This window comes from Podarcis erhardii (assembly GCF_964252035.2).
Source record: "Podarcis erhardii genome assembly, chromosome: 8".
Taxonomy (NCBI): domain Eukaryota; kingdom Metazoa; phylum Chordata; class Lepidosauria; order Squamata; family Lacertidae; genus Podarcis; species Podarcis erhardii.
The window spans coordinates 72432219-72454151 of NC_138499.1; the positions used below are offsets into that span (position 1 = coordinate 72432219).

Genomic DNA, 21933 nt, shown 5'->3' on the forward strand with positions numbered 1-21933 from the left:
TCTCTTTCAAAGAAATATTTCTGTTTAGCTTAGTTTTTGCTCTGCTGCCACAGGCAGCTGTAGAATTCTCCTCAACAATTGTCTTAAAAAACACGCAAAAGCAAGCAAGCAAGCAAGCAAGCAAGCAAGCAAGCAAGCAAACAAACAAACAAACAAACAAACAAACAAACAAACCAGAATGCCCTGGATGCAGAGAGAGAGAGAGAGAGAGAGAGAGAGAGAGAGAGAGAGAGAGAGAGAGAGAGACTGTCACTGCTTCCATCCATAAACTTTTAAGGAATTTATCTCCCCCACCAAAAAAAGATTAAAAAATCACTCTAGATTGGAGAGACTTTAGCAGTGGCGTAGCGTGGGTTGTCAGCACCCGGGGCAAGGCAAGTAATTTGCGCTCCCTAACCCATGGATTTGTGCCCCCTAACCCGTGGATTTGCGCACCCTAACCCTAACCCCCAGATGTTGCTTCCAGTGCGGCCGGCCCACCCTGCACCCCCCACGCTACGCCACTGGACTTTAGCAATGCCAGACCCCACCTTTTTGAGCTGAAAATCCTCATTTGAGACCTCTCAACAATATATAGCTTAATACTGGAGCAAAGGCCAATTAAGGGTTTTTAAAAAACCCACCCCATTTTATTCACCTTCATTCCTAATTCCAACCTTAATATTTTTTTTCCTCCAGTGTACAAACTAGGTTAAGGTTACTTACCTTTAACAGAAGGTTAAATATCTTCCTACCAGCTCAGCACAATAATAAATAACAAAGTGCCCCAAACATTGGTTCTAGACATACGTCATTTTGCTCCTTCTTGCAGCAGAGCAATAGAAAACTCAACTGCATGTTCTTACAGTTACAAAGGGCATGGGATTAAAAAAGAAAATAAGTTATGGAAAGTAACCTAAAATGCAAGGTCTAGCAAAGTCCTGTGGCTCCCTCTTTTGGATGGCACATATTTTGAATCTAGCAATAAAAAAAGAAAAGAAAAAAAGAAAAAAAACCCCGCACAAAAGTGACATATCCTTAGCATTGCAAAATGAGCTTCTGTTTGTCTAAAGTGGCAAACAGAGTGAATAAAACATGTTTTTCTGTAACAGATTCTTGTAAAGTATAATCATTCTGTACACAGAAAATCTGTAGCCTGTATAAAAATAGACATTCTTTTGCCATTTACTGTTGTGACAAGATTTTCCCAGGCAGGCAGGGTCTTGCGAGAGGAGTTCATTCCACATAAAGAACGCAGGATGCAGGGAGAAAGTAAAAGGGAGATTGTATTGGCTGACACCTTGTTTTTAAGCGGATCAGCACTAGCTTTTTTTAAAATGAGGCCAAAAGAAATTGCATATGCCCGGCACAAATTAAAAGCCACTTGAGTGTGGGCTGCTTTTCACACCTATCAAAAGAGGCATATTCTGGTGCTCCCGACTGACTCATTCTGCATCTGTAAGGCGGGGGGGGGGGGGGAGCAAAAATGGCCAAACTACTTTTGGAAAAGGAATGGAGGAAAGAGGATCAAAGGATTTCCGTGCATTCCTTTTGAAATGCTATTAATAAATATTTGCATTCGGTACACAAGGATGGGTAGATCTGTCTATTTCAAGCTTGTGCTGGTTTCACAGGCATTCGTTTGTTTGGAAGTCTGTTCCATTCATTCCCGCATTAACTTGCATTTTAAAAAATCCATGTGAAAATTCGTATTTATGTACTCCTTTCAATACATATTTAATTGAGTGAAGCTTTTAGTACGCTCTTTTCAGCGAAGAACCGTAGTGCAAAAAACAGATAAGTGTGAAATGTGAAGGGTAACATGCGTTGCAATCTGTGCATTAGTCCAGGAGGTGCTGATCAGATCAGTGCACACAAATTCACAAAGGGGGCAGAACACATTTCTAGCATCTCTTAGACTTGCCTGCTACCCAATCTATTTGAATCTTGTTGTCTACTCTGACTCTCCAGAACGTACCCAGAGATGGGTTCCTTCCCATCACCTGCTACTTTTAAGCGAGGATGGCTTTAAAAGGGGATTAGACAAATTCAAGGAGGACAAGGATATGACTACTAGCCATAATGACTATCCTCTGCCTCCACAGTCTGGAGGCCACAATGCTTCTGAGTAGCAGCTGCTGGAAGCCATAGGAAGGGAGAATGCTCTTGTGCTCAGGTCCTGGCCTGATCCAGGGGTTTGGGGATTGAACCTGGGAAGAAGAAGAAGAAGAAGAAGAAGAAGAAGAGGAGGAGGAGGAGGAGGAGGAGGAGGAGGAGGAGGAGTTGGAGTTGGAGTTTGGATTTGATATCCCGCCTTTCACTCCCCTTAAGGAGTCTCAAAATGGCTAACAATCTCCTTTCCCTTCCTCCACCACAACAAACACTCTGTGAGGTGTGTGAAGCTGAGAGACTTCAGAGAAGTGTGACTAGCCCAGGGTCACCCAGCAGCTGCATGTGGAGGAACAGCGAAGCGAACCCGGCTCACCAGATTCCAAGTCCACCACTCTTAACCACTACAACACACTGCAGGACCTTCTAACTCCAAAGTGATTGATCTGCCCATCCGATATACAGATAAATCATTTCGCATTTCAGTGGGTGAGTGGAAAGTAGGTCTGCAGCAGTGCCCAAAGGTCTATGTATACATTCAAGCTTAAATGCCAATGCACTGATGCCTTTTAAGAGCCTTTGTTTTCATAGCTCTTTATATTTCATGATAATGATATGCTTACCAATAAACAACAAAGGCAATAGAGGGACTAGCTCTAAATGAAATTCAAAATCTGAATCTACAGTGATTCCTCTGAAGATCAAAAGCCCATGCCACAATAAATCTGTAGGTTCTTCAGATTTCATGACTCTTTTTTTTTTTTTTTTACTCTAGAGTCTAGACTAATGGATGTCAAAGAAACAAACTCCAAATGATATCCAACTGAGATTCACTTTGAGCTTTTATATACGGTAGTACTCTGTAATAATACAGAACGCTGGAATACTGGAGCCAAGGCTATAATTCACTGATGAACAACGAGCAATGCACACACAGAAAATATATAACCTTTGCTCGTAAACCAAAAAGAAAAAAAAATTCCACCCACAATAGAGAGAAGAGAAGCACTTGACATGATTGTCTTGAGATAAATGAGAGCACATCCTTAGAGGCAGATGACTTGCAGAACAAAGGTTTGGATGTGCTCTGAAAAGTTGATTTAAAACCCGCTCTTGTAAACTCAGCACGCTTCCGTAGCTTCTGTGCAGGATTAATTCTTGAAAGGGATATTAGAACACACCAACAGGGCCAAATAAGATCAGTTAAGTTGACCACTGTGATTGATAGTTCCAGCGTTCAAAGTACCAAAGAGGTCTTAGCAACACTGAAATAATGCAGGTGTGCTGTTTAGGGAAGTTTTTAATGTTTGATGTTTTATTCTGTTTTTAATCTGTTGGGAGCTGCCCAGAGTGGCTGGAGAAACCCAGCTGGATGGGCGGGGTATAAATAATAAATTATTATTATTATTATTATTATTATTATTATTATTACCCTAGATAAATTGGGACTCCTTTCTGATTTTGCTTTAAGCAAGGCTGCCACGGGAAGCTCATTTGGGACTCCTCATATGTGACTTTCGACTCTTAGTGTTTGGGACTCATTGTAGCAGTCCCCATGTAACTAGAAGTAGCATTGGAAGAAGGAGTTCCGCAAACTGCTCATTTCTCCCACAGTTCCCCACACTGCTGCTTGAACTGTTCTATTCATGGAAGCCACTGCTAGATCATAGACCCTTCTATGAACAGAAGGGCAACCCTGGTTACAGCCCAATGTCTTTCATATTTTGCTCTGTGTAAAGTTTACTCACAATTTCAACACTCCTGTGGTAGTAATGGCTTTGCATATTTTGAATAATTTCCCATTTGCTTTTCCTTCCAGCATCCTTCATTTTGCCTTTATGGGAATAAAGGAGAATGGAGAAGGATCCATTTGGTCCTATCTATTGGATAGATAAGTTCATAGCACTTATGTAAGATTCTACAATTTGCACTGATTTCTTAATTTTAAGCACTGCCATTTCCCCATTACAGAATTATCAGGGTGCCATGCAAGGACCAATCATTCAGAACATATCACCTGGTTAATTTAGGGGGGGAGGGGGCGGAATACTAGGTAAAATAAAATAAGAGTTCTCTGGATGCCTAGATCCTGGTTTGGAGCAAGTACTCTTTTGTGAGAAAGCCCAGCAGAGATTTAAAATCACAAATAGTGCAGCAAAGTAAAGCATGGAAATATAGGCTGTTAGGCTTTTACAATATCCCATTCGAAGTTGCTTGCAAAGCTCCCCACTTCTCTTAGCAGAGAAAGAGACCACACATTTGGTAAGATAAAAATATGGTTTGCTTGCAAACTCTTCAAAGCTCAGGTTCATGTACTTTTCCATACAGCAGCAAGAAAAGACAGACAATGTAGCTTAGGATTCAAAATGGTAAATGCTTTTAAATTATTTGTATAGAAACCCAAAGATGGCTTGCTTATGCCACGTGGTCTAAGCTGGGAGAATCCAGCTTAGACCTTCTTACTGGTAGGGCTCACATGCTGAATTGGAAGAACAAAGGCTTGATGACTCTTCCTACCAAGGTGAGGGGGAGTGACCTAGCTAAACCAGACAGAACAGCTTACTCTATGGTATTAACTCCTCCAAGCAATGCTGGTTATATGAAGCTGGATATTCCACATATTCTTCATTACTAGCAAAATGTTGGTAGTTAGGTGAATGTGGAACGACAACTTGTATATGGAGGGCTTCTATATGGGGGAAGGGACCCAGATTCAGTTTGTCTTTCACTTTCTCTTCAGACAGACATTATTCCCCATTTATGCTGGATCCTTGCTTTCAGGAACAGACCATCAAACTGCTCTCACATCAGTGTTCTTCTCAGGTGCACTTATTTCATGGCTGTGGGAGAAATGTAATGGAAAATACTCGCTTTTAAGAACAGAATGGATGGGCTAAGGAAAAGGGATGTTAAAATTGTTACCAGCCCCTAGCAAAGCTAAGGATCAAGACATGAAAAGTTCCATCTCAGTTTCTCCATCTTGATCTCACTAGTGTGATGAAGGACATACACACATACACATTCCAAGCCCACTTAGACTTCGGGACAGATTATATGCATCAGAAGACATGAGGTTGTTACAACAATCTAAATTTCCCCAATGGTATTATTTCCCCACACACCCCAGCTCAAAGAAGACAAAAGAAGCAACAAAGATCTATTATCTAGGAGAAGACACAGTGTTTTCCCTCTGGAGGAATTTCTTAGAACTATTCCTACTGCCATGTTGAACAGCAGATACAGACAGATACTGGTTTCCCAAAGGATTTGCATCTGTAATTTAAAACAGTTGGAGAATGCAACCCACTTTGTATTGCAATGTTCTTTGTATGATGTCCCAAGGGAAAAATGTTTGAGAAATATTTTTGTTTTCTAGTTACCAACCTATTCTGACCAAGAAATTATCTGTTTGTCCTAAAATATGTTTATTCATAGACTGGTTGTTCACATCCTTCTGTCTTAATAGACAATGGAGTGCGCCTCCAGAGGTGGACACTAGTACTGCATGCTTTAGGGACAAAGTAACTCCAAGCAGAAGTGAACTAGTGCAAAGTAGGAGGTTTTAAGAGTGTGCTCAGTTTAATTTTACTTTAAATTGGGGTTTACTCCATGGTATTACACGCGGGTGGCGCTGTGGGTAAAACCTCAGCGCCTAGGGCTTGCCGATCGCATGGTCGGCGGTTCGAATCCCCGCGGCGGGGTGAGCTCCCGTCTTTCGGTCCCAGCTCCTGCCCACCTAGCAGTTCGAAAGCACCCTTAAGTGCAAGTAGATAAATAGGTACCGCTTTACAGCGGGAAGGTAAATGGCGTTTCTGTGTGCTGCGCTGGTGCCGGCTTGCCAGAGCAGCTTCGTCACGCTGGCCACATGACCCGGAAGTGTCTCCGGACAGCGCTGGCCCCCGGCCTCTTAAGTGAGATGGGCGCACAACCCTAGAGTCGGACACAACTGGCCTGTATGGGCAGGGGTACCTTTACCTTTACCTATTACATGTTTAATATAATCATCTTATTGTTTATTCTTTAATGTATTGTACTGTTTACTTCTATTGTCTTCTCTATATATTAGTAATTTTCAGATTGTGTACTAAAGGTACCACGGCCAATGGCTAGTACAAGAAAAATGATGATGGTGGTGATGAATAGAGAATGTGCAAAAATACCAGCCATCCTGTACATTCACTGGGAATTGCAGGGAATGTGCACAAATTAACAGCATCAACGGAGGGTTTTGCATTTTGCCAGTCAGGATGCATAGTCCCCATGTAATGTTTAGGAAAGATACACAATCTGACAGATGAATAAGGTTATTCTTGCATTGCACGGTCACTATGCATATTGTCTGTCAGGACATTTTGCACATGTGCTGGTCAGTGCATATATCCTACAGCCATAGCTGTCAACTTACAGATTTGAAAATAAGGGACCAGCAGCCTTGAAAATAAGGGACCAGCAGCCTTGAAAATAAGGGACCTGCAGCCTCACCTGTTCCAGGCACTCCAGTCTTCCTGTCCTCCTGCAGTCTGGTCAAACTCATGCTGGGCAGCTTCGAGAACACTGTCCAACCAACTTTGTAACCAGAGGTTCAACTGAATAGAATCTGAATCACATGCACCACAAGGCCTATGCAGCCTCAACTTAAGGCTCCCCAGCCTGGCTTTGCACTGCAAAGTTTGCAGCAGCACGTGCAACAAAATGGCATCCAGCATTCAAAAACCTCCTCAGCTTGCATTAACTAGCCACACACAAGGCATGCAAGCTCCACCCCCCCCAGTCGTTCTTAGACTCCTTATTGGGTGAGCAACACAGCCAAGCAACACAGTTGGAGCCTCCCTCCTCCCTGGCCGGCAGGGAGGGAGGGAGAGGAGCTACTTCCTTTGAAATTTAAGGGACATCATTTAAGGGACATTTAAGGGACATCCATCAATAAGGGACAGCAGCGGGACATGGCGCTGGAATAAGGGACTGTCCCTTCAAATAAGGGACACTTGACAGCTATGCCTACAGCATTGCTTGGAGATTATTCACACTGACAAGGCAATGTGCAAAATCATGTCTTTGCTCTAAACTTGCGCACACTGAAATGTTGTCTCAAATGTAGTCAACAACCAGTTTTTTATGCACAAGCTCTTTTCAACTCACATTAAAGCCAACATGTACTTATATTATATTGAGTGTGGCCCAGTCAAATTGTTCAAAGGGAGAGTTAAGCACCTCTCTTTTTAATTTAAATGATGTGCCACCCCAGTGTTATTGTATTTTTCTCCATTTTAAATTGATCTGCTTCCATCTGTTATTATTTTGGCATCATAATACTTTTAGAATGCACATAGGTTATTTTGTTGTTATAGTTCTCAGTATAAAAGTGATCAGTCTGACAGTCTTCAGGGATCTATGCTTTTTCCCAGGATTCTTGAACCACTGATCTGATTTGCCAATTTTATGCTGATGTTTTTAGCTGGTTGTCCTCAGATTTACTTGCTGTCTGCAACTGTAACTGGTCAAGACAGCATTTGAGCATTCATAAAGAATTGAGGAATAAAGAAATTTAGTATCACCACCATGAGGCCTGATAAATTATATGTCACAATGTTGCTAGAGGTGACCCCCATCCATTTCATGGAGAGATGCTCATAATATCAGACAGTTGTGGAAAATAATGTTGCACACCCCTCTGTGTGGTTCTGTTTAGCATTTGGCAGACAGAAGGTTACAGCGTTTGTGAAACACCAAAATGCCTTAAATAATGCTGAGTATCAATATCGTACTTTAGACAAGCTGTTTATGAGTCAGAGGGCTTGTCACATTGGATAAAAGCAGCATTTCTACAAGGGAAATAAAAACATGCAGGAAGAAGAGGTGATACTCTTGTTGTTTATGAGCCAATTTGGTTTTTTTCCCCTCCCTCAGCCTCTTTTGGGAGTTTTGAGGAACTGAAAACCTCAACCAAGGATAGGCAGAACTTCTAATGTATGCACAGTTCAGGCAATGGAAGAGCAACTATCCAGTTTGGGCAACTGAGCCAACCACTGCCAAATATCCCATCAGTCCCTGCCCCCCAAATACCATTACTGCATTATGTGCTTCTGCTTTCTGCTTTCTGCTCAAGATTTTGAGACAGGTGGTCTAGAAATGCAAAACAAGTAACTTTAGACAAACAAAACAAAAAAACCTACTCAGTTACCGTACATTATAATATAGCCCATTCACTGCTGCCAGTAAAAGGATTGGCTCACATCTGCAAGGCATCTCTATTCAATCTGCTTAAGAGCTTAGTTTTTTTCTATATATCTTAAATAGCTGTTGCAGCAAAATCAACGGTTTCAAGTGGAACCCTTAAATTAATCTTTAAGGGGCCTCAAGAAAATGTTTTGTTTTGTTTTGTTTGAGAGTCTTTAGGGCACCACTGTCCTCTATAAGCTTATCCCCTTTCCTCAGTCCTATAGAGTAGTTTTTATTCTTTCCTTTTTATTCTTTTTTATTATTCTTTTAGCATGGCTTGATGGAAATTGAGTTCTTGAACCTAAGGTTTTTGTCAGCACTGAATAAATTAGGTTCCTAGCTATATTGACTACCTCCCCCTTCCCAACCCCTCCTGATTTGCCAGCAGGCTACACCCAGAATCATAGAAGCATGGAATAGTAGAGTTGGAACGGGCTCAGAGGGCCAACTAGTCCAACCCACTACAATGCAGGAATCTCAGCTAAAGCATCCATGACAGACAACCATCCAACGTCTGCTTAAAACTACCAAAAACTACCACCTTCTGAGGGAGTTTGTCCACTGTCAAAGTTTCCCCCCTGATGTTTAGTTAGAATCTCCCTTCTTGTAACTTGAACCCATTGTTTCAGGTCCTTGCCTGTGGAACAGGAGAAAACAAGTTTGCTCCATCTTACATGTGACAGCTCTTAAGATTTTTGGGAACCTAACTTCCTCAAATGCTGAGGAAGGGTTGAGGGAGTTGGGTATGTTTAGCCTGCAAAAGAGGCTTATGAGGATAAGACTTGGTTTCCAGACCCTTGGTCATTTTGGTCACCCTCACCTTAGTGTGCTCAGCTTGGTCAGCTTCTTCTTAAATTCTGGTGCCCAGATCTGGACATAGTACTCTAACCAAGGCAGAATAGAGAAGTGCTATTACTTCCCTTGATTGGGACACCAGACTTCTGTTGATGCATTAGCCACCCCCCCCCTTTTTTTTTTTTTGCTGCTGCTGCATCACACTGTTGATTCATGTTAAACTTGTGCTCTGCTAAGATACCTAGATCTTTCTCACTTGTATTACTGGTAAGTCAGGTGTCCCCCATCTTATGTTTGTGCAGCTGGTCATTCCTGTCTATTTTTTTTTTCCTCGTTTAAATTTTTATTTCATAGAAGTAAAGAATATGTACACGCCCACACATATAAACATACAGAAATAAAAGTGTTGCACAGACAAATAGAAATAAAGAAAGAAATAAAAGTAAGAGAAATATATAGAAACTTAATTTTCACTTTGGTTACATTTCTTAATCTTCGTTTTCAAAACTTCCTTTAGCTTTCCCGAAAATCATTCGAAGTAACACTTTAAATTACACATTTCTTAGTATATATTGTCATTGTACCTTTTTATATACATTTCTTAATGTATATTAACCTTACATATTATTTGGTCTCCTATTCTCTTTAAACAATAACTCACAGTCTTTCACAGTGCGTCTCTAAATCCCTTTAGCGTTATTTTCCCTTGACTAATGAATTCCAAGTAATCTACATATTTTCCCCAATCCTCAGTGAACTTTTGGTCTCTTATGTATCTTACTTTGCCTGTAAGTCTGTCCAATTCCATATAATCCAACAGCTTAAATCTCCATTCCTCCACCGTTGGTGTCTCCTGCTTTTTCCACATCTGGGCCAGCATTACTCTTGCTGCTGTAACCGCATAATATACTAATTTACGATCCTCTTTTCTTATCACATAACCCAATATACCTAGTAGGAAAAATTCTGCTTTCTTTGGAAACGTGTATTTTAAAATCTTCTTCAGTTCTATATAGATTTTTTCCCAAAACTGTTTAACTTTTCCACACTCCCACCACATGTGATAGAAGGAACCCTCACTAACCCTACATTTCCAGCACTTATTATCCACCTTATACATTTTCGACAGTTTCATAGGTGTTAAATACCATCTATAAAACATCTTCATTATGTTTTCTTTTACCGTTACACACGCCGTGAAATTTAGTCCTTCCTTCCAGAGTTTTTCCCAATCTTCAAATAGTATATTATGTCCTACATCCTTTGCCCAGCGAATCATTACACTGTCTAAGTGACTAACCCACAGTGACAAATTCCCTTTCTCTACCTTAGAAGGCAGCAAGTGGGTTATCAGCAGGGCTTTTTTTTCAGCCAGAACTCACCAGAACTCAGTTCTGGCACCTCTCAGGTGGGCCACATTGTCATTATAAGAGAACAAAAAGGTAAAGATAAAGGACCCCTGACAGTTAAGTCCAGTCGCACATGACTCTGGGGTTGCGGCACTCATCTCACTTTACTGGCCGAGGGAGCTGATGTTTGTCCGCAGACAGTTTTTCCGGGTCATGTGGCTAGCAATGACTAAGCCACTTCTGGCGAAACCAGAGCAGCGCACGGAAACGCCGTTTACCTTCCCGCCGGAGCGGTATCTATTTTTTTACTTGCACTTTGATATGCTTTCGAACTGCTAGGTTGGCAGGAGCTGGGACCAAGCAACGGGAGCTCACCCCATCGTGGGGATTCGAACCTCCGACCTTCCGATCGGCAAGCCCTAGGCTCAGTGGTTTAGACCACACCACCACCTGCGTCACTCTATAAGAGAACAAGGAAGGTGTTAATGGCAATTCTGGCACCTCTTTGTCTAGAAAAATTGCACTGGTTATCAGCATACTCATTCACTATCAGTAGCCTTGGCTCTGAAGGGATTAGGGATTAGGATGGAAAACCACTCCTCCAAGTCCATCTCCTGAAGAGTCATATTGGAGTAAAGGCAGGTCAGTTCCAATCTGGATGTGTGTCATTTAATTGTTTAGTTACAGATAGGTAGCTGTGTTGGTCTGCCATAGTCAAAACAAAATAAAAAAAATCCTTCCAGTAGCACCTTAAAGACCAACTAAGTTAGTTCTAGGTATGAGCTTTCATGTGCATGCACGCTTCTTCAGATACACTGAAACAGAAGTCACCAGACCCTTCTATATAGTGAGAAGGTGGGGAGAGGTATTACTCAGAAGGGTGGTGGGAATGGGTGATTGGCAGATAGCTGTGATGAGCCTGTTGACGACTCTTAACGACTGCAATAGGTCTTACAGGAAAAAGCAAGGGGTGAGAAGGTGAAAAATGGCTTTGTCATGTATAATGAGATAAGAATCCAATGTCTTTGTTCAGACCAGGTCTCTCCATGGTTTTAAGTTTGGTAATAAGTTGCAATTCAGCAGCTTCTCTTTCCAGTCTATTTCTGAAATTCCTTTGTAATAGAACAGCTACTTTGAGATCTTGTATAGAATGTCCTGGGAGATTGAAGTTGCTACTGGAAGGAATTTTTTTATTTTGATTTAATTGTTTAGTTACTGAATTAAATAGAAAATTAACGAGCTCTTGAAAAAGAACATTCTGGCATTGAAGCCTAGTTGCAGAGGTGGTTTAAGGGCATTGTCACCTGTGCAACCACTACACACTGGGCATTGCCCTGCAGGGGACACCAAAACAATGGAGTGCAAGAGGCTGAGGGGGCAGAGACATGACTGAATTTCAGCATCACACAGGGCACCACTGAAATTTGAGAGCCCCAAGTTTGCCGCTACTAGTTCTCACTAAAGAGGTATTGTCTGGGTATAATTCATGCCCAGATAGATGGAGAAAGAGTCTTTTAAAAAAACCCAGATGTTTCAATGTCAGATATAACATTGCAAAGCACATGTACCTAACACAACCTACTGGGTGATCTTGAATGTCAACATCCCTCAGTCCTCTTTCCTTCAGCGGAATGCTTATGGCATAACAGCATTTTACAACGTGCAGTGAGCCCACAAAATGAAATGATAGAAACATCCAAATTAATAAATGGTATTTTTGTGGGGGATTTTGCTGTCTTCTAATAAAGTGTGGGCTGAGTTTTATTTTTTTGCCAGCCTCATTAGAAAAGCAAGAGAACAGTTCAGCAAAATATAGGGAAACAGCTCAGTGGCTTCCCGCAGTGCCAAGATGCTGAGCTCTAAAGCATGCTGCAGAGTTAAACAACAGGAAGTAGAATGTGGTTCGTTTTCATTGTCAGCTGACTGTGAGGGCGACAAGGGATTGTGCATGCTCTGTTTTAAAGTTGCTAGAGGTTAGAGTGAACTCTGTATCATGCTTGTGTATGACTCTGCATAACATTACCATGGTGATTGCTATAGTAACATTTAAACTGGCATAATTGCTAACAAATCCCCACCACTGATCTCAGCGGGGCTTGCTACATCTTGGTGCACCTCCAGAATCTGAAGAGAACCTTTTGCACTAAAATACCTTTGAAAGATGTAGCACAACAAATATATACATATGCCTGACCCTAAGCAATCTTACCTGGCTGAAATCCACTCTTCCCTACTCAGAAAATAAATGTTGAACTTATTCATTGTTAACATAATTACCCAATTTAAATCATCACTCCAGAATGACTGACACGTTAGAGTGATGGCTGATCTCCCAAAATTAAAGCAAAGCTTTACTCCTGCTATGACCCCTGGCAGTTGCCATCTTAGTTTCCTAAAAATTCCATGACCTGGAAGTTTCATCATTCCATGATTGTGAGTTAAAATTTAAAATCCTTTCAAACCAGTAACACTTCTTCAAATAATCTCAATGACTAAACTGGGATTTAAGGCTTCAGGTGGCCCCAAAGGTACCATGAACCTAAATTGTTCAGGCTTTTGTAAATTAAAACAAGGACATTGAAACTGGCTCAGTAGTACATGGGCAGCCAATGCAATATGCTGTTGACCTTGTTCCCCCATCAGCAGTGTAGCTGCTACATTCTGTACCAGTGGAATAGCATGGACTGCCAATGCCTGGGGCCGTGCAGAGGGGGCGGGTTGGAGGGAGGGAAATGGACAGAGTACACATGAGCATCCAACTGTCTAATGACATCCATGTCACCCAGGAGATTGCAGCCACAGAAATAAGAAAATAAGAGTCATTCCGTTCTCTGGAGAGGTCACTTTCTGGTTTGCATGGAGAATCTGTTTTCAATAGAGCCCAGTGGCCGAAGCATGCAGCTGTATTGAGGCAGCACTGAGTGTTGAAATTTTGCGCCCCCTAACAATTTTGCACCCGGGGCAACTGCCCCATGCCCCCCATGCTATGCCACTGTTCTGAACCAGCTGGAGCTTCTGAGCTAGGCCAAAATACAGCCCCATAGAGAGTGCATTGCAGTAATCCAGCCTCAAGGTCTATTATGGTCAGACTGTCCCTGTTTAGGAATGACTGAAGCTTTTGGACCAGGCAAAGCTTGTAAAAGGCACTCCTAGCCAAAGAGAAAACATGGGTTTCTTCTGAGAAACATGAACTACACAATTATTTTTTTAAAGGGTACACAACCTCATCCAGAGCAGGTGACTTGCGTATTTTCTGGACATGAGAAACACCCACTGAAAGAGCCCCTGTCTTCCCAGATTGATTAAGCACGAGTTGGCCCTCCTTCAGTTCCCCACTGCATTCTTCATCCTCATTCTCAGGTGACATTAACAGTGCATGTAACCATTACACTCAAACATCATTTCTCTGATTAAAATAGGGATGTCCTATTCCATTCTTCTTCTTCTTCTTCTTCTTCTTCTTCTTCTTCTTCTTCTTCTTCTTCTTCTTCTTCTTCTCCTCCTCCTCCTCCCCCCCCCACACCACCCAACTGATTGGGTTGTCCCAGCTTCCAACATATATAAAAACACAATAAAGCATTGACATAAAAAACCCCCTTCTCTATGCAGGGCTGCCTTCAGATGTCTTCTAAAGGTTGTATGCTTACTCATCTCCTTGGCTCAGGGGGTCACATAACTCCATATCCTCCAACATTCCTCCGATGAAAACAGCAATATCCTAAGAAAAAGCAGGACATTCCAGGATCAAATCAGAAACCAGAACAGCTTTTGTAAATCCAGGACTGTCCCTGGAAAAGAGGGAAACTTGTGTCTGGAAACCTGTCCAACTACAGTGTTTATGAAACCAAAGTTTACAATGGCTTGCTTGAGTGGATGCATTCAGAACATTTTCTTTTTTTTCTTTTTTCCAGTTGTGTGCATTAAAATGCCTGTTCATGCTTGATATGAACTGAATGCACTATTGATAAACAGCGAAGAGGTAAAAAAAATTTTGCCGTTGTAATGCTAAAACTTATGGATGGAAAAGAGAGATAAGAAAGCAAGCATGATAGCTTGACTATATCCTGCAGGATGGAATTTGATCCAGAGATTAAGAAGAAAAACACAAGACATCCACTATAAAAGTCTATTTCTTTTTAAGATTCACTAGGCCCAAGTTAAGTTGCATTAAGGATAAGTTGCTTGTATAATGCAGGCGACCTACATGTGGTGGGGTGAGGATGGAGTCTGAAGACTAGGATTATGCTATTGCATTAAGTCCAGATACAATGGCTTCTAAAACAAAACAAAACAACAACAACAACAACAACAACAACAACAATAACAACAATTTATTATTTGTACCCCGCCCATCTGGCTGAGTTTCCCCAGCCACTCTGGGTGGCTTCCAACAAAGATTAAAAATACATTAAAATGTCACACATTAAAAACTTCCCTGAACAGGGCTGCCTTTAGATGTCTTCTAAAAGTCTGGTAGTTGTTTATCTCTTTGACATCTGATGGGAGGGCGTTCCACAGGGTGGGCGCCACTACCGAGAAGGCCGTCTGTCTGGTTCCCTGCAACCTCACTTCTCACAGTGAGGGAACCACCAAGAAGGTCCTCAGAGCTGGACCTCAGCGTCCGGGCTGAACAGTGGGGGTGGAGATGCTCCTTCAGGTGTACTGGGCCGAGGCCATTTAGGGCTTTAAAGGTCAACACCAATACTTTGAATTGTGCTCGGAAACAAGGCTTAAACGGTCAATGAAACCCACTTCCCACTGCAGAATTTCTCCACATGATCAAATTAAGAGCCCTATTGGATGAGACCAAGACTCCATCCAGTTCAGCGTCCAGCATCCTGCATCCTTCAGTGACCATTCAGGTGGCACCTCCGAGAAATCCACTGGCAGGGCATGCAGGTGGCAGCCTACCCTACTGTTGCCGACAAACAACTTGTAATCGGTGGCATGATATCTATTATGAGTTGGAGAAAATACCAATCAGGTATTGCAAGATTGACATTTGTTCCTATTCAGTGGTAAACAGAGGGTTTTCCTAGGGAAAGCAGTGGCACAAAACCTATTAGAACCTACTGGACGAACGAGGAACCTATTGAAGTTGAGCCTAGAAGTCACAGACCTGTGATTGCAGGACAGAGAGAAGCATAGGTGAGCCCTTAGTCTCTCTGACTTTAGCCTCATCCAGGCATTCTTAAATTGCATCCATTGAAGGGTCTGCAGGGTTCCTTACAGCCCTTTGGTAGACCTAAAGAAAATATGGAAAAACTAGTCAGGAGGAAGAAACTGAATGGGATTGAAGAGCTTTATGGGGCTGAATACGGGTGGCTGTTTGTGGTTTTCCTAAGAGCTGTAAGCGATATGATATAGGTATTCTTTACTCTTCTTGAGCTCACTCATTCTATTGTCTTCTTTTAAGTAAAACAGTTTTTTCAAGGCTGGGTAGTACTTTGATCAGGAACAACAGTGGGAGAAATTCTCCTTCTAATTTGAGTTCTTTGTTTATAGCTTTTTATATAGTAAAATAAGGTGCTGTTTGAAATTGCTATTTTATAGCCATAGATCTTTGTGTGTCATATATGTTCTTTTGGCCACGAAAAGGAAACTAGCATCTCTCAAATACTGCCGTCATGTAGAGGCACGGTTGATGTACATTGCACTTCCTTTTTAAAAATAAATTAAAATAAAGCTGCAGCATGAACAGCCTTCACCTTACTGGCAGCTTCATACACTCTCAAGACACCAGCAAGCACCAGCTGGCTCCTTGACCATTACCACTGTTATTCCAGCAGTGACATAGAATGGTCACAGTCATCTATGGAAATGAACAAAACAAAGGACTTAGTATCATTTGATTCTGAAATGAAAGTTCCCTGAGTGAACTGTGCTCCCAACAAGTAAATAAAGAAAAAGATCAGGAGATGGGTTGAGACTAGCAGTGCAATCCTAACCATGCCTAATGGAGGGGGGGGGAGAGAGAGATTTATTTGATTCAATAGCATGGAGTGCTGTAGGCAACACTGTTTTTACAGCCTTGATGCTTGCACACATAGGGTGGAATGTGGGAACAGTGGCGGAGCTTCATACTCTGACACTGGGGGGCAGAGAGCATGCGGGGGAGGGGCTGGCATGCATCCTGGAGGCATGGTGTGCCGCCCGCAGGGGCGTGGCACATGTCCTGGGGGTGTGGAGCTCCGCCTGCGGGGGCATGGTGCCCAGCGCCGGCAGGGGGGCAGCTGCGATGGCACCCCACCAGGATCACACTGCCGGGGGCCGTGCGCTCCCCCCACATTCCTCTTCCTCCGCCACTGTGTGGGAATTGAGATTAGAATGCCTGTACACTGTGCCAGAGTTGGCAATTTCACACCTTCAATGCTGCATTTGTGATTGGTGTAAATCGCAGGCCTTTCTGAGAAGAGTGTGGGAAACAGAAGACAGACTTATCTCTTCTGCTGTATGTACTTTCTACAGTGGTACCTCGGGTTAAGTACTTAATTTGTTCCGGAGGTCCGTTCTTAACCTGAAATTGTTCTTAACCTGAAGCACCACTTTAGCTAATGGGGCCTCCTGCTGCTGCCACGCCGCCGGAGCAATTCTGTTCTCATCCTGAAGCAAAGTTCTTAACCCAAGGTACCATTTCTGGGTTAGCGGAGTCTGTAACCTGAAGCGTCTGTAACCCAAGGTACAACTGTAATGTACTTGTGCCTGTTGTTCTCTCAGAGCTGGAGAGAAGGGACGCCATTATCCTTTGGTCTGTACATAGTGTGTAAATAAATAGTAGATTAGCTCTATGATGTCTCACTCTTCTTGCTGTGTTCTGCCAGAAGCTTAATGTGCATATATCATTATGATGTATGTCCCTAGAAGCACACTGGAAAAGAAGGGAGAGGCCTTTTCCAGAGCTGCGCATAATGGAGGATGCTTGCAGGCACCCCCAGGGCGTCTTCCAACAGCCAGTTCCTAAGCTATTTACACCAGGGTGGCACAACCGAAAAGACTTGGATTGGGCTCATTGCAATCATGTGCTGGCTTGACCCAACCATGCCTTCCAAACAATCCATTTTGGCAGTTTCTGTTGGCACCATTTGCAGAGGTGCATTGAGGTGTTCCTCTGCTGACAACTGAGCTCCCTAAATGATAGACGCCAGCAGAGCTGTCACCCCAGGCAAACCCCTTCCAGCATGGCAGGTCAAAGGTCTGGCTTACTCTGCATCAATCCATCCCCGATAATTATTCCTTGTTCAACCTTTAAGTCTCTTCCTCCATCTTTACCAAACCCTCATCCCGCACAATGTGTTTTCATCTGCTGGCATTGCTCATGTCAGACAAAAGCATATGAATTTACACCTGCAATCAGATGCACTGCTATCCAATACAATCTCTGCCTGTTGTACAGATTCTTTAGGGAGGAGTTTGAGCCACACATCGTCAAAATGTTGGAGACGGATATCTAGCAACCATCAAAGGAGGGATCCCCCCCCCCAATCTAAGTCATTTTGATTTAGCCCTGCACGGAAGACTTTTCTAGCTGTCACTCCTACAGAAGATAACACCCACGTTTAGGAAAAATAACTGCCTAACAGTTCAAGCCGGATAAGCAAACACAATCAGCATATGTTATGCTGTGTGGATTGTATAATACTGTAAAGTATGCAAACATGACTAAATTAATACTCTTCAGTGATCTCTAATTAAAGTCTTTGTGGTCTTTTTCTTTAACTCTGTGTATACATCCACATTCTTGTTTGCTATTGTCCCAACCTGCATTCTTTTAGACAAAACATAATAGGATGCACAGATTTTGACATTTTCAGCAAACCATAAAATTCAACATGCAGAGAACCTTATTATAAGTGTTGTTGTTTTTTACCTCTCCATAGCACATTGTACTTTGATTTCTAAACAGGAATGCTAGTAGTATAACATCATTTACAGTGTAGCTTCTTATGTGCAAGAATCAATATGCATATTTATTTTTAAATAGTCCCCATGAGATTGTGGATTCATCGAGAACATGAACCGTTAGACTACACAATCTTCTTTTAATAACAAGAGGATTTACAGGTTTAAGATAACAACAGAAGGGCTCCCTGGTTGAAATCACAATTCTCTGAAGCAGGAAACACAACAGCTACTGGTTATTTAGTATAAAGCATCTAATATCTATGATTGCTAGGGTTTCCTAAACTTGGGTCTCCAGCTGTTTTTGGACCACAATTCCCATCATCCCTAGCTATCAGAACCAATGGTCAGGGATGATGGGAACTGTAGTCCAAAAACAACTGGAGACCCACCATTGCTGTCCAAACTTGTGAGAGAAGACTGTGCTTAAGTTAGGAAACAGTCCATTGAGGTAGCATTATTATAGAATATCTCTGTGCATGTTAATTCTCAAAAGAATATACTTCTCAAAATGATTAACCATGTGCTCACGCTACAGTAATCAAACACAGCTTCTCTCTGTGTTACAGTTTTGAAGACTCATGTAGGCAATGCTTTTTTCCTGTGGGGATGCAGGGGTACGCCTACCCCTAAACATTTTGTGAATCAAAGTTTGACCTCATTGAGGAGCAGTATTTCAATATGAGTAGGAAAACGAAAGTACCCCTAAACATTTTTTTAGAAAAAGGCACAGCATGTAGGTATCTTTTCCTTCAAACAAGCCAGGAAATCACAATGCACACACCGACAACGTATTCACATCAGGTAATTAAATCAAAAATCAGCTTCCAGCAGAATATAAAAACATAATAAAACATCAAACGTTAAAAACTTTCCAACACAGGGCTACCTTCTGATGTCCTCTAAAAATTGTGTAGTTATTTATCTCCTTGGCATCTGATAGGAGACGTTCTACAGGGAGGGTGCTACAGCTGAGAGGGCCCTCTGCCTGGTTCCCTGTAACTTCACTTCTCACAGTGAGGAAACCGCCAGAAGACCCTTGGAAGTGGACCTCAGTGTCCAGGCTGAATGATGGGGGGGTGGAGATGTTCCTTTAGAAATACTGGGCCTAGGATGTTTAGGGCTTTAAAGCACCAACACTTTGAATTTCCATGAGGACCCTAGTTAATAGTGGTGGAAAGACATTATCCTTCCCTCCCTACCTGTGATCCTGATGAGAAGGGTTAAATCTTCCTCATACTACAGTCCCAATGGAAAATGGGGTGGGGGTGGGGCACACATTTTTTTTTTTTTAAATCCCCTGACATGGATGCCATCCATGCTAGGTACGGCTAACCTGTGGGCCTCTAAATGCTATTGGTCTACAACATCCATCAAAACCTGCCAGCATGGCCAATGGTCAAGGGTGATAGAAGCTGCTGTCCAGCATAATCTGTAGGTTAGCTACCCATGCCCTCGGCAACTGTATTACAAAGAGTTGTCATGCACAGCCATCTTTATTTTGATTAGACTATATTTGTAAGACAGTGTTTTCCAAGCACTGATCTGTGAAACACAGGGATTTGGTGGAAACTTATTAGGAGCTTCTGTGTGAGAGAATCATTAACTGGTCCAGAAAGAACAAACTTGCCCTGCAAACTGAGCCGCAGGAAAATGTTGCATTTTCATTCACTTTGTTCAATGGTGAGGCCTACATTTTGTATAAGAAGTTGCAGCCTTGAAGATGAATCAGAATCCTCAGCAGCTCATTACATTTCTGTGGCAGATGCACTTTGGCCCATAAATCAATTTAGGAATGGTTCCCCGAAGAGAGACAAGTCTGAAAACAACTTAGGTTGTACATTTGGACTATTTCTTTTAAAAGTTGATCTTAAATTCACCCAAACTTTTTATCTATTTCACAGATCGTTTGAAAAAGGAATACAACATTATTTGCTCGGGGTTTTTCTGGCTAAAGCAAGAGACGTATTGAGCCTAGCGGACTCTTTGCAGAAGGAGCAAACGATGAGAACTAGCTACTGCTTGTCATTTCTAATCTGGACTTGTATGATTCACGAAGTCCACACTTCACCATCGCCGAAAAGGACTAACATGTATTTGCAAACTGAACGGATAATGGGCTTGTCTAAGGACCACGGAAAAGCACTTCATCGAACCAAGCGAGGATGGATGTGGAATCAGTTTTTTTTACTGGAAGAATACACCGGTCCAGATACTCAGTATGTAGGCAAGGTAAGCACTGTGATCAAAAAACGATTTGATGAGAGACAGAATTCTAGAATAAATGTAATAGATTTTTTGTTTCTCAGCAGCAGCATTGAAGCAAGGCAGATTGAATGTAGCTTTCTAGCGGAGGGAGAAAAGGAATTTACACCTCTGTTTATGGAATGTGCCTGATTTTTGGAAGAAGACAGATAACTTAGAGGCATTCCCCACAGAGGAGGGGGAAATGCTCCTCTGCGAAAGGTAAAGGTCCAGTCGTGACCGACTCTAGGGTTGCAGCACTCATCTTGCTTTATTAGCTGAGGGAGCCGGCGTACAGCTTCCAGGTCATGTGGCCAGCATGACTAAGCCGCTTCTGGCGAACCAGAGCAGCGCACAGAAACACCGTTTACCTTCCCACCAGAGCGGTACCTATTTATCTACTTGCACTTTGACATGCTTTCAAACTGCTAGGTTGGCAGGAGCAGGGACCGAGCAATGGGAGCTCACCCCGTCACAGGGATTCGGACTGCCGACCTTCTGATCGGCAAGTCCTAGGCTCTGTGGTTTAACCCACAGCGACATATTTGTAGGGGAGGACTATAACAGTCACATAACTTTTCCATGCTTATAAAGAACAATCACACCAATTAGATTCTGAGCAAGCGGATGCTTAATTGAAGCACAGTATAGAATAAATGCTTCTCCATGCAAAAAAAAGAGAGAGAGAGAAATCGTTTTACAAAAAACAGGAAAAGCTTAATCATGTTTTGAGAAAAGGAAAAGGATAGGTAGAAAATTTAATTGTGTATGGAATGATAATTGAGTATCCATGAGATAAGTGACAAATAGTAATTAACAACAGTATAATTTGAACACAATTATGAACAAGATGATAAACAATGTAACAAGATATAAAATAATGCCAAGATATAAATCCTTCTCCGTCAGGAGGATGGCTCACATGATCTTCCTGAGTTGGTGCTACATGTAGCATTGGGGGGGGGGGGGGGTTGCAATGGATCTTCCTACAGTTCGCATAAGAAATCTCTGTCCTCCCTTGTAACTCAGCAAAGCCCACATGTTGGTGCAATGTTTGCAAAGAGCCTAACTGCATAAAACCCCATGCAGCCCCAAACCAAACAATCAACATCCAGCATTAAACCTGCCTGAGAAGCAATTGCTGTGTTTGCAGACCTTCCAAGTGTCCCTGTTTTCCAGGGACAGTCCCAGATTTACAGAAGCTATCCCAGTTTTTGGTTTGATCCTGGAATGCCCTGCTTTTCCTTAGGGCATCCCTATTTTCATTGGGGAAATGTTGGATGGTATGTCCCTATTTTCATGAGGAAATGAGCCAAGGAGATACCGTAAGTACTTATCC

The 21933-nt window shown here is 42.3% G+C and overlaps 1 protein-coding gene and 1 long non-coding RNA gene across 3 annotated transcripts in view; one reads left to right on the forward strand and one right to left on the reverse strand.

Annotated features, from left to right (window-relative positions):
- The window catches only part of CDH9 (cadherin 9), a 148984-nt gene that overhangs the window by 34986 nt on the left and 92065 nt on the right, over nucleotides 1–21933 (forward strand). For both annotated transcript variants that reach the window (XM_081873028.1, XM_081873027.1), the window contains exon 2: nucleotides 20255–20582. In XM_081873028.1, the coding sequence (XP_081729154.1) occupies nucleotides 20355–20582 (228 nt within the window). In that variant the 5' untranslated portion in view covers nucleotides 20255–20354. The remainder of the gene's footprint in view (nucleotides 1–20254; nucleotides 20583–21933) is intronic.
- Nucleotides 4508–21933, reverse strand: part of LOC309348181 — a 29314-nt gene continuing 11888 nt past the window's right edge. Inside the window, exon 3 of the long non-coding RNA XR_014159275.1 lies at nucleotides 4508–4928. This is a non-coding gene — a long non-coding RNA (uncharacterized lncRNA). The remainder of the gene's footprint in view (nucleotides 4929–21933) is intronic.